The 11,744-nt window shown below is 39.2% G+C and overlaps 2 protein-coding genes across 3 annotated transcripts; one reads left to right on the top strand and one right to left on the bottom strand.

The window, feature by feature from the left end:
- Window positions 1-1,470: 1,470 nt before the first annotated feature.
- LOC135166957 (E3 ubiquitin-protein ligase TRIM23-like) lies at window positions 1,471-7,021 on the top strand. 2 transcript variants are annotated; one of them, XM_064129742.1, is made up of 7 exons: window positions 1,471-1,761; window positions 1,943-2,038; window positions 2,614-2,637; window positions 2,971-3,052; window positions 4,182-5,228; window positions 5,514-5,882; window positions 5,972-7,021. In XM_064129742.1, the coding sequence occupies exons 1-7, from the start codon at window positions 1,754-1,756 to the stop codon at window positions 6,167-6,169; spliced, it is 1,824 nt and encodes a 607-aa protein (XP_063985812.1). In that variant the 5' UTR covers window positions 1,471-1,753; the 3' UTR covers window positions 6,170-7,021. The 2 variants fall into 2 exon arrangements, with proteins under 2 accessions (XP_063985812.1, XP_063985820.1); XM_064129750.1 differs by lacking the exon at window positions 1,943-2,038 and having other exon boundaries at window positions 1,742-1,761.
- LOC135167047 (calreticulin) lies at window positions 6,772-11,134 on the bottom strand. The gene is made up of 7 exons (XM_064129896.1): window positions 10,908-11,134; window positions 10,188-10,292; window positions 9,642-9,845; window positions 9,097-9,248; window positions 8,022-8,525; window positions 7,678-7,827; window positions 6,772-7,483 (listed from the first exon to the last, which is right to left on the bottom strand). Exons 1-7 carry the CDS (start codon window positions 10,990-10,992, stop codon window positions 7,466-7,468), a joined length of 1,218 nt encoding a protein of 405 aa, XP_063985966.1. The 5' UTR covers window positions 10,993-11,134; the 3' UTR covers window positions 6,772-7,465.
- Between the last annotated feature and the right edge of the window lie 610 nt (window positions 11,135-11,744).

The following is an 11,744-nucleotide window of genomic DNA, read 5'->3' as shown; positions in this document are numbered from 1 at the left end:
TCGCTGCTGGCGAATTACTTTTGGTGAGTAGTAGTGCAGGAGACAGTGTTGCCGCACCAAGGTGTATACCTGCGACTTATAACCGTAGGGAAGGATCAAACTGGAAGACTCTATTTTTCCTTTGAATTGATCACTACGGTTGCTGCCCCGCACACAACTAGAGGGGGAGAAATTAATTTTTGAATCGTGGGGGGTTATTGCGTATTCTCGCTTGCCGCCGCCGAGAACTAACTAATGCGCGTCAAGCTGCCTTTTTCAAAATGAATCCCTCCCCTCCTCATTCGGATTAAGAATCGAACCCCTCATCATTAATGAACAATTTAATGAGCAATCGAATGACGTTGGTTTCATCCGTTGATGTCAATTAGAGCGGACAATATCAATTTGTAAATTTTTAAAAATGGATTGCCCGCTCTAATTTTTTAATTTTTAAAAATGAATATTGCCCGCTCTAAGTGAGATCAAGCGATGAAACCAATGGCATTTGATTGCTCATGAAATCTCTGATGACTGACGATGGTTTCGTTTCTTAATCCGAATTACGAGGGGGAGGGATTAATTTTGAAAAATGCAGCTTGACGCGCATTAGTTAGTTCTCGGCGGCGGCAAGCGAGAATACACAATAACGCCCCACGATTCAAAAATTAATTTCTCCCCCTCTAGTTGTGTGCGGGGTAGCAATCGTAATGATCAATTCAAAGGAAAAATAGAGCCTTGCAGTTTGATCCTTCCCTACGGTTATAAGTCGCAGGTATACACCTTGGTGCGGCAACACTGTCTCCTGCACTACTACTCACTAAAAGTAATTCGCCAGCAGCGATGTTCTTGTTTATGTGAAGGGAATAAATAATCTAATCTAATAATTAAAGATTTTCTAATTATTTGTGAACATCAAATTATGTGATTGAGATTATTTCTTCCCTTTACATAACCAACAACATCGCTGCTTGGGAATTACTTTTGGGGAGTAGTAGTGCAGGAGACAGTGTTGCCGCACCAAGGTGTATACCTGCGACTTACAACCATAGGGAAGGATCAAAGTGGAAGACTCTATTTTTCCTTTGAGTTGATCATTACGGTTACTACCCCGCACACAACTAGGGGGGGTGAAATTAATTTTTGTATCGTGGGAAGTTATTTGATATTCTCGCTTGACGCCGCCTAGAACTGATGCGCGTCAAGCTGCATTTTTGAAAATTAATCCCCTCCCCGTAATTCGGATTAAGAAACGAAACCACCATCATTAATGAAGAATTTAATGAGCAATTGAATGACGTTGGTTTCATTTCTTCATCTCAAGTAGAAGGGGAGAAATGAATTTTTGAAACGTGGGGGTCTATTGGGAATCCTCGCTTGCCGTCGCCGAGAACTGATGCGCGTTAAGCTGCATTTCTGAAAATTAATCCCTCCCCCCCCCCTAATGAGGAAAAAGCTTCGCTCAACGCCGTTCGGATATTCAGAACGCCTGCCCAGCCGTTTAATTTCCCCTATTTCCTTGTATTCCCCCACCCCACACTATCCGGGTTACCGACTTTTCCCTCTGCTCCGGTTTTGCAGGCGTAACGTTCGGTACCTTACCAACAAACGTGCCTGCAAAATTAGTTCCGGCGCTACCGCTAGGACATTTCGTGGTTGATCTCCCCGGACTGGCCCTGCTGATCTCCCCCATGGTCTCTGGAATTAGATTGGAATTTTGAAGAGATCGCTGACGCTGCAACACAACCACTCAGCTACGAAACACAATAACAAGCTGATGATGAGGTATTTGCGGACGCGACCAGTTCGGAAACGCTTTTAAACGTCTTCTAAAATCTTACATTGTCATCGTAACTAATATACTAAGATCCCATTAATTAAATTATACACCACAAAACTGGATTGACATAAAATTGGTGTTTGTGTTCATTTATTTAAATTAAAATTTCTCGCACTGGTGACGCAGGTGGTTCAGCACTCCAGGGGCAACTGACCCGCCATCTGGAATGTCCGAGAACCAGATTGGAAGCCTCACAAATCCAAACAAAGAGGATAGACCAAAGTAGAGGCTCAGTTCTGGGGGTTTGAGTGACGCCAGTTTCTCCACGTTACCGACACGATTTCACCCCCGAGGAGACGGGGCGCCACGAGTCCTACTGGGGTATCTGCATATCGGCCAAGCGGGGGGGCTCCGTTCGTACTTGTTCAACTGTATAAATGATCAACTGTACACAGAATTTTCAGACCGTGAGAGCACTACTGTGCAGGGATTCAGCTGTCGAGAGAAAAAGCTAGGCTGTACATGTGGACCCAGCGCCACATGTACAGCCTAGCTTTTTAGAATTTTAGAATTTTCAAACGATGCTCTCACCGTTTGAAGATTCTCTGTACAGTTGATCATTTGTACACTTGAATAAGTACAAACGGAGCCCCCCCGCTTGGCCGATATGCAGATACCCCAGTAGGACTCGTGGCGCCCCGTCTCCTCGGGGGTGAAATCGTGTCGGTAACGTGGAGAAACTGGCGTCACTCAAACCCCCAGAACTGAGCCTCTACTTTGGTCTATCCTCTTTGAATCCAAATAAACGTCGCTCTGATTTTCTTCTCTATTCATGGTTACGGTCAACGAAATCGCAGTTTATTTTTTCAGCAAAAATTCAGGTAATAATTTTGAAACCGAAAAAAATGATATATCACAGAAAATTAATGAGTAAATTACCCTCGAACTCGTTAATCAATTTTACATTATCGATATTCTTCGTGAGATGCAATATTAAAAAATGTTTTTATTCGGACGAATGAACTTGAGAAGATTAACATTTGTTCAGTGAAATAGGGACAGAATCCATAAGTCGATAGAATAATTCAATAATCCCATCGACTTTGCCATTTAGACTAGGAATTATCGTTTAAGGGTAATTTAAGTCTCAACCTCCTCATAGAACCTTTTGTATTGCACTTCCTCCTAATGTGTTTATGTTTACAAACAATCAGGAAAGTTGACATCATGACCGAGGGTAACAGCCGCTTTGCTGAATACTTTAGATGTTCCCGCAAAAGGATAGATAAATCCAATGTAAGTTATGCATAACCCCTAGAAAAGACACTAAAATTACTGCAAATTAATTTTGAGTAATACAAGTTGCGGAAAATCAATATATTAATAAAATCGGTCGATTAGAACATTAATTATAAAAACACTAAACGACCCAAACAATCATATATCCTTTATGGGCCCTGAAAAGCTTCCATCAAGGAAAATTAAGACATATTCTGCCTCTACGCTCAAATGTGTTTACTTCTAAACGAGAAAATTCATTGCTGGAAAATTATGCATTTCATAACGAGTGGAGAAACGTAGTTTTTGGCACTGGAAGTTTCAGAACACACACCGAAGGCTGGCGATATAATTTCAAATCAACAACTAATTTTCTCTCGATGAAAAGTATTTTCAATCACACTATGCGGCAAAGGATGTCACAAGTACTTTTCATTGCGCAGTTGAAAGAGTAACTTTTCAGTAACGTCCCGTTTCCCTTCGGGGATTTGAAAAACACTTTTCCCACGCATTGTGATGAAAAATTTTGTTCGCAACTCATGCGAACAAGGGGTTTTTCCTGAAGGGCCCGAGAAAACCGCCCTTCTTCGTCACAATGTGTCGGTAAAGTGAGACGCAAGAGGCGAAGGGAACGTGATGAGAAATAATATTGTCACCTTTATTAAATTTTAAAAAATCTGGAAGGAACAATTGCCTACAATATGGAGTTTTTTTCTTTTACCACACCTTCGGCGGAAATATCAATGGAACACGAGTAAAGAAAACCCTCATGAAACGGCCTGAAAAAATCTATTTGACACATGTAACAACACATACTATTTTAATATCTTTGAAAATATTTTGTAAATATTGGAAGAATAGCGGTAGGTTTAATTTTACTTTTTTTTTTAATGGAACGAGTCAAACTACATCCGAATTCGGGACTAGAATATTCTTCGGATTATTATTATGAAATAAAGTGAAGAAATAATATTTTTCGATACACGTACGACGGGGTGGTAACGAGTGTGAAGTTGAGGGTGTACTGCAAATCAAGTTAAAGCAGTGACAGCAATTAGCAGCAGTGACAAAAATTGACATTTTATCTTCCAGGTTTACTCTACTCCCTGACAAACTCTAACGTACTAATCAGCATTATTTCCCCTAGGTATTAGAATGTCGAGTATGCGAAGAGGTATTTTCCATCGAAGGTGACAAAGTTCCCCGATTACTTCACTGTGGCCACACCGTATGCCACACATGCCTCCTTCGACTACAGCCCTGCATGACAGATGTCCAATGTCTTTTCTGTCCATTTGATCGTCAGCCGACAGAAATAACGAGTCGTGATGGTGTTCATAGTTTAAAGAAAAATTTTGCGTTGATTGAGCTGCTGGAACGTCTCGAGCAATCAAGATGTGAGGAATCGTCGAGCCTCGAGAGGGAAAGACTCCAGTCAACACAAGCCTGCGACGAGGATGATTCACACTTTGCTGTTCTTTATTGTACCGTATGTTCAACACATTTGTGTGAAGCATGTGATATATTAACCCACTCGTCAAAAACTCTTCGGAAACACAGGAGAATTTCACTGTCTGAGAAACCAAAGGAGAAACCCAAATGTCCAATTCATACGAACCAAATTGCGGAATTCATTTGTGTTGAAGAGGAATGTGACAATGCTCTCCTGTGTTATCTATGCAAGGACTATGGCCGTCATAGCGCTCATAAATTGGTCCTCGTGGAAATTGAGGCTGAGACGTTGAGAAAATCCATCATCGTTGCAGTCCAAAAGATGACGGAATTTATGGAAAGTATGGGGAAGGCTGCACATCGTATTGAAATGATTATTCAGGAAGTTGAAAACCAGACCATTGAAGATGCTAAAGATCGGGTTAGACAGCATTTTGAGGAACGAAGAGAGCAGCTTGCAAAGCAAGAAGAAAATGTCCTTGCCGGTGTGGACGCTGAAATAGAGAGTAAACTCTCTGTTTTGAGACATCAATTACAGGATTTGACCTCTACTAGGTCGCAAGTAGCTGATGTTTGCGTCCAGTGTGAAAATATATTAAACAATGAAGATTGGAAATTACTTAGCGGCGCTAATAACGTGCCGAAAGTACTCGAATCTTTACAACAACAGCAGCAACAATATGTCCAACTTGGGCCCGATTTCCTGACTCCGGAATCGTCAATTCCGATTTTCTTCAGTAGGGTAAAAATCATTGTGTAACACATACTCTCCCTTTCTATTTTTTTTTATAGATTCCTAGGAACTATTTTCAATAGAGTGGAAAGAGAAATGAATTGCAAAAACACTTCAACTTTGACCAGAACCAATTTTATAGAAAATTTCGAGGGAAGAGTGAGCGATTTAGAAAGATCAAATTCTAGTGACTTTTTCTGACGAATTCGCTTGCTTTTCTCATGAAGTTTTCTTCGTGCGTGTGGCTCTCTCAAGGTTTACATTCGACCTCATAAAATAATTCAATCGTTTCAGGATAATCGCGTTCATATAGGAACGAAGATCGATGTGAGAGTTGTAATCCTGGGTCTTGATGGCTCTGGCAAGACGAGTATCTTATCTTCTATGAAAGGAATCCCTCTCACAAATCCCACCACTCCCACCATGGGATTCAATGTGGAAAGTCTCGAGTATGAAAATTTGGCGATAACGTTGTGGGACGTGGGGGGATTCAATAGATTTCGACCACTCTGGAAGCATTATTATCACAATGCTCAAGCCGTAATTTTCGTGGTGGATGCAAGTGACCGATCACGATTTGAGGAAACTCAGGAGGAACTATCAAAAATTGTTAACGAACGGCAACTCAAAGATGCACTTATTCTTATTTATGCTAATAAACAGGTGACCGATAATTCCACTTGCTTGCAAAGCTTAAAGATTGACAATAAAATTCGCCACTATTTGTTGTACAATGTTTTTTAATTTTCTAGGACGTGGACGGATGTGCAAGCGTAGAAGAACTGACGGATATTCTATCCCTACAAAAATTATGTTGTGGCCGAACTTGGCATATTCAAGGTTCTTCTCCCTTGACCGATGCAAGTACATCGACCCATGGACTTCAATGGTTAACTCAGCAACTTGGTGCCCATGAAGGCCTTTCTACAATATTCTCAATAAGTCAATAAGGGAAGACAATGGCTAATTAGCCATTATCATCTAATCTTGAAATTAAAAACAAACTCGCATCTATTTTTAGTGATTCTACGATTTCCAAATAATTTATCTCTGATATCCAGTGAAAAAAAAACCAAAAGATACGTTATTATGTTTTTTCCCCAATTGTTTATACACTCATGTTGATTTTTTTACATTTTAAAGATCCATGAGATGATACCTTGAAGCCAATGAGCTATTAAATTATGTTTGTTCGTATATATGTATTCATTTATGTGCTATTTTTGTGTGGTTACTTTTGGTGGCGAAGAGGGGAAGAGCTATATACCAATATGCCTGTAGAGATCATTTTCAACTAAATAATAAAAATAAAAAACAATTGAAAATTTTATTTGATGGCTACAATTTAATGATGATGTAATTTCATGGAATAAAAATGTTTTCTCCAAAAATTTTCTATTATTGGAATTTAATCGAACGGGCTAACAAACGTTGAGATTATGGATATCTCGCGAGTCTGTCACACTGACTCTTCACTGGTTCGCAGCTTAGGTTCACATAGGGATGAGGACCATACTGGTATACAAGGATTGTAAATGAAAAACAGTTCACGCACGTCTAGAAAATTCTTATTAATTTATTACATTGTTATTGGCGTTTGTGTTTCCAATGTTTATTTATTTTTTATTTTGATAAAATTATTCAATAATTATCACTCAGTCATATTTAAATACACACCCGACCACTTAGCGTCATATAAATTTCTACGTAGATGAGGAAAGAATGTTTGACTTCAAATAAAAACCTTGAAAACAACCGTTAATCTACAAATGTCGCTGACAATCATTAATATTGAATTTTCTTTTCAAAATCACTGCTATCATGACTTTTTTCATTATAAAAAACACTTGACAAACAAAAACGGAACAACTTATAGTCTTTTTGGAGCTGTGGCGAAGGTGAAGCTAAGCACGGTTCTTCAACACCATTTGTTTATAATTTCAAAAACAGCATTGCAGTTTATCGTCGTAATTTGCAGGATCATTCATTCATCCCAGTGTGTTCTTAAGACATATTAAGATGCTTAACGATTAGGGTTAAACCTTAAATTGTCATCAGTGGAGCATTCTTCCATCCCGGAAGTGACTCATCGGATGAAAGTGAATCTTGGATAAAAACGGCGATATTCCGAAATAGCTTGTTTTTTCGATGGCATTATATTTTTCCTGTGCCAGTTGGTGCGTATATTTTCAAGCCTGCCAGCCCCTGGAATACAGTCTGAATTTTTTGTCATCTCTGACCCTTATTTACAACTCGTCATGTTCCTGCAATAAACAATAAACAAAATATTACATTGGGAATTAAATTGAATAATGAAAAATGTAAAAAATCGTAAGGTTCAGCAACGAGGAATTCCACGAAATCTATCGCTCATGCGTATCAGAAGTGGTTTTTGTCATCACGATTGGTCATGGAAAATGATAAATACGTTAAAGAAGCAAATGAAAATATTTCTTACCTCGATTTCTTCTGTACGACTGTTTTCCTCTTCTGCATCATCATCCTCGTCATCGTCATTGCTGTCTTCTGTTGTATTTTCACTTGCATCCTTCTCAGCCTTCTTCCTCTCTTCCTCATCTTGAGCATCCTTCATTTTTTTCTCTCCCTCCTGCAATCAAATCAAGGAGAAACGATTTAGAAAATTAATTAATTCTATCTAAAGCAATACTATTTAACATGGGATTTTTTTTCAGCAACGAGGAATTCCAATTGTTTATCGCTCATAATTATCAGAACTGCTTTTTTCATCATTCTTTTTTCAGAAAGTTAAATTTTATGGTCAATTAACAATATGCTACTTACGATAGTGGGTTTCCACACATCATCTCCGAACTTCTTGGCAGTCGCAGGGTCGTCCGTAATGAGAACATTATCAAAGATAGTTCCTGATTTAACTTGCCATAAATCAAAACCAATGGCACAAACTTCGTCCTTCTTGTAGAGTTCAGGATCTGGTGCGTATTCAGGATTATCGATTTCGGGATGAATCCATGGTCCTTTGTAATTGGGGTTGTCAATCTGCTTTGGTTTCCATTCACCCTTGTATTCGGGATTTCCAACCTTTGGTGGCTCCCACTCGCCGTCCATCTCTTCGTCCCAGTCCTCTGGTTTTGTAGCTTCTGGGTCGGGAATGAGCTCTTCTTTGTCCCAGTCCTCTGGCTTCTTGTCCTCTGGGTCGGGAATTGTCGCACGTTCATCCCAATCGTCTGGTTTTGTCTGAGATGGATCCTTTATCTTCTTGGGGGGAAGGAAGTCCCAGTCAGCCTCCAATTCACCAGATTCAGCAACCTCATTGTCGATCAGTACCTTTAATTAAAATTTACGGGTTAAATTATAATTTTTTAACACAAAGCCAAGTGAAGACAGAGGAAACTATGTTTAAACTTTTCAAACTATAATATTTTATTCTAGTACAAGACATAGGAGATTGTAATTTTAGTAAAAACCATATACTTTAAGCACAAGTGCGTGGTTATTATGTGAAGTGATTTAAACGTCATTAAACCTAATTTTGAAAATCATTATTTATTCGTTTTTGATGAGGATAGCAGTAAAACTGAATTTGAAGGAAAAATCTAAAAAATTATTATCTGAACTTTCATAATGAGTGAGGAGCGAGTGTGCTCACTTCGTATGCATAGCGACATTATTAGCGTAAATTTTGAAAGTCATGACTTGTTTTTTGAAAATACATTTTTATCGGCCTTCGCGTTTTAGCTTGTAACAATGAAATTGAAATTTTAGTTACAAAAATGCAAGCGAGACATTCTTTTCTCTTCGAGTACCTTCAGCACTTGCCATTTCAGAATAATAAAAAAGCATGTGACTCTAGGCTCGATAAAAAAAAAACGCAATTATTATTATGAATTCAAAATACCTGGTATGTATTATCGGGATTGACGATAAGAGTATAGAGATGGGTATACTGATCATCCTTGCAACGGATGTCCTTGTTGATAAGAAGATTTTTTCCCTTGTAGTTGAAGATAACGTGGACTTTTTTGGTACCAGGGCCGCAGATGTCAGGTCCTAAAGTTACAAAGAACGAATAACAATGAGACATTCGTCGATTAAAAATTGGACGTTCTTAAGGCAGATTAGGACTCACATAAAAGCTCTGATATTCGATTACAGAAATAAAAAAACATTTTACCAGAGAAGAAAAAAAACAAAGTACTCGAGTATTTCTAAGATCATTAAAAACCTCGAATGCAGACGAGAATTGCGTTAACATTAAAAAAATTTGCGTGTGCTTTCATTGAATTGAAAATGTTGCAAAATTATAGTGTCATGATTCATTGAAATAATTGATAGCGATTAATGAGCAGATAACTCAACTAATGCGCAGTGTTATCTTTGTACATCTAAATACGAAAATCGAAAATTCCTATCGGAGACGAACAACAATACAATGTGTATTACCGAACATGAGGAGATAAGGAGTCTCTCCATGCATGTCCTTCTGATTCAGGGAGCAGTCGAACACCTTCACATAACCACCGCCGCAGTCAATATTCTGCTCGTGTTTTACCGTGAATTGAACAACCAATGGTTTCTTTTCGTTGGAGAAAGGGGTGAATTTGGCGCTGAGGGCATAAAAGCGCGCATCCTGCGACGTTTGAAGACCTAAAAATAGGAAGAAAAGAATTAATAAATTGATTTTTCCAATTGGTTATTCATGTATTGCAATTATATTTAAATTAAGAAAAAAATGTGGCTGCACTAGGTACCTGAGACATGTATAATTACACGCTCAGGGCATAAGCCAGACCTCTATTCACTCTCCGAGATCCTCTAGCACCTACCATCCATTAGAGAAAGGCATGTGACTCTAGGCTCGGAACCATTATGGCGGAAAGAAATCACTGACCAGATTTTTTTTTTTTTTACAAATGTAAAAAAGCAAAAACGGTGACGAAATCCTCGCAAGAATAAAACGAAGGTGAAAGTTTCATTGAGCAATATTACCTTTGTCGTTTTCAGGATCGTTCCAGAATTTTCCATGGCTGCGTACGAATTTACCGAACTCCTTTCCGGGATGTTCAGAGTAAACCCAATTAGTCTCCCAGGAATCTGTAAATTACAAGGGTTACATTAACGAAACGAGAATCACAAAGAACTAATGAGCAAATAAATCAATGAAGGGCGATTGTAACACGGCGTAAGAATTTTAACTACCATAATGATTCGTCAAAGATGATCTCGTGTCCACGAGGTGCGGATTAAAAGCGTGTTCACGTCCGGTCAGGACCGGATCCGAAATAGAAATGAGTATATTTCGGTCTTCCGGGTGAGTCGTGAGGGTAAATCTCTAGGGCGCACTAGTCGCGCGTTTTCATTGGAAACAACACCCGAGAGATATGTACCTAATTTCACTTCGCACCCGGACTATTATCGACGTCTTACAAATCGATGTGAAATTTCAAAATTCACATATTACAATGCCATAGTTAGGACAGAGCATTGCAAACATTTGCAAGCAAGTTTCGCCCAAAGTTTGCCGGTTACTTTGATTTTCATTCCTGTCATTCCCTAAGGACTGACAGGTTTAATGTTTAAAAAAAAAAAACACATAAACGTAGCTGGACGGTAAGAGACAGGAAGGGTGTGGTACAGCTACTTAAGGAGCGACAAATCGAGATTTTTTATCTAAAATGAGGCCGGCTTTAGACGTATTTTTTTACTTACCATCAAGGAATTTCTCATCGAAGAAAGTTTCTCCGCAGACCGTGGCAATAGCCACAAAAGCAAATACTGCGATTAACGATCGCATTTTACTTCACAATTATGACTTAGATGGGATATTAATTTGTTGTCTCACTTATGGACCAGCCGTATCGAGTAGAATGTGAAACAAGTATGTTGGTCTACGGACGTGCCAACCGATAATGCCAGAAATCGAGATGCCGTTGGTGAAGTCTTGACGGGACTTGTATATTGAGGAGTAGACAGATGGAGAACTCTCATTGGTGAATTAATTTTACCCAATCACAGTCAACCACGCTTTTAAAAGTATAGACGCGTTTTTAAGACGCGCAACGTGTTCCACCCATTGATGCGACAGCACCACAGAGAATAGAGAGAGGGAGAGGGTATAAGGGGGTAGAAGAAATTAGTTCCAATTATTCCCAATGTGGCGCTGACGCTTAATATTTGTCGATAAGTTAACACGCTTGATATACCACCGGACGGCGATGTTGCTACGAATTACACAGTAAAAAATGTTGGACAATGAGAAATGGGTGTGACGGTACTTGGATATTTTTTATTTTATTTGGGGTATTTGGGAAGATTTGGGGTATGGACCTCCTTAGAGAGAGAGAGAGAGTGAGAGCGAGAGGGGGGAGGGGGGGGGAGATCCAAACGCCTCTCAAGGTAGTGATGCCAAAACATGGAATAGTCAAAGAATAGTGATGGTCTGCTATAGTCTCGTTTTTGCGCAATAACCACTGACTATCGCTATCGCAGAAGAAGGAAAATTCTGCAAATTTTGTGATTCTTGAAAAACATCCGGGGGGCTCCTTT

Source organism: Diachasmimorpha longicaudata, chromosome 1 (genome assembly GCF_034640455.1).
Source record: "Diachasmimorpha longicaudata isolate KC_UGA_2023 chromosome 1, iyDiaLong2, whole genome shotgun sequence".
Classification (NCBI taxonomy): domain Eukaryota; kingdom Metazoa; phylum Arthropoda; class Insecta; order Hymenoptera; family Braconidae; genus Diachasmimorpha; species Diachasmimorpha longicaudata.
Note: the sequence above shows the minus strand (reverse complement) of the source record. Positions and strands in the feature narration are given on the sequence as shown.

What these genes read in the sequence shown, in the direction of transcription:
- LOC135166957 (XM_064129742.1), top strand. An exon ending in AACAAAGAGGATAGACCAAA is followed by an intron (nt 2,039 to 2,613) that starts GTAGAGGCTCAG and finishes ACGAAATCGCAG; the next exon opens with TTTATTTTTTCAGCAAAAAT. An exon ending in TTATTTATGCTAATAAACAG is followed by an intron (nt 5,883 to 5,971) that starts GTGACCGATAAT and finishes TTAATTTTCTAG; the next exon opens with GACGTGGACGGATGTGCAAG.
- LOC135167047 (XM_064129896.1), bottom strand. Translation starts at nt 10,992, where the DNA reads ATGCGATCGTTAATCGCAGTATTTGCTTTTGTGGCTATTGCCACGGTC. An exon ending in TCCTTATCTCCTCATGTTCG is followed by an intron (nt 9,249 to 9,641) that starts GTAATACACATT and finishes TTGTAACTTTAG; the next exon opens with GACCTGACATCTGCGGCCCT. An exon ending in ATGTGTGGAAACCCACTATC is followed by an intron (nt 7,828 to 8,021) that starts GTAAGTAGCATA and finishes ATTTGATTGCAG; the next exon opens with GAGGGAGAGAAAAAAATGAA.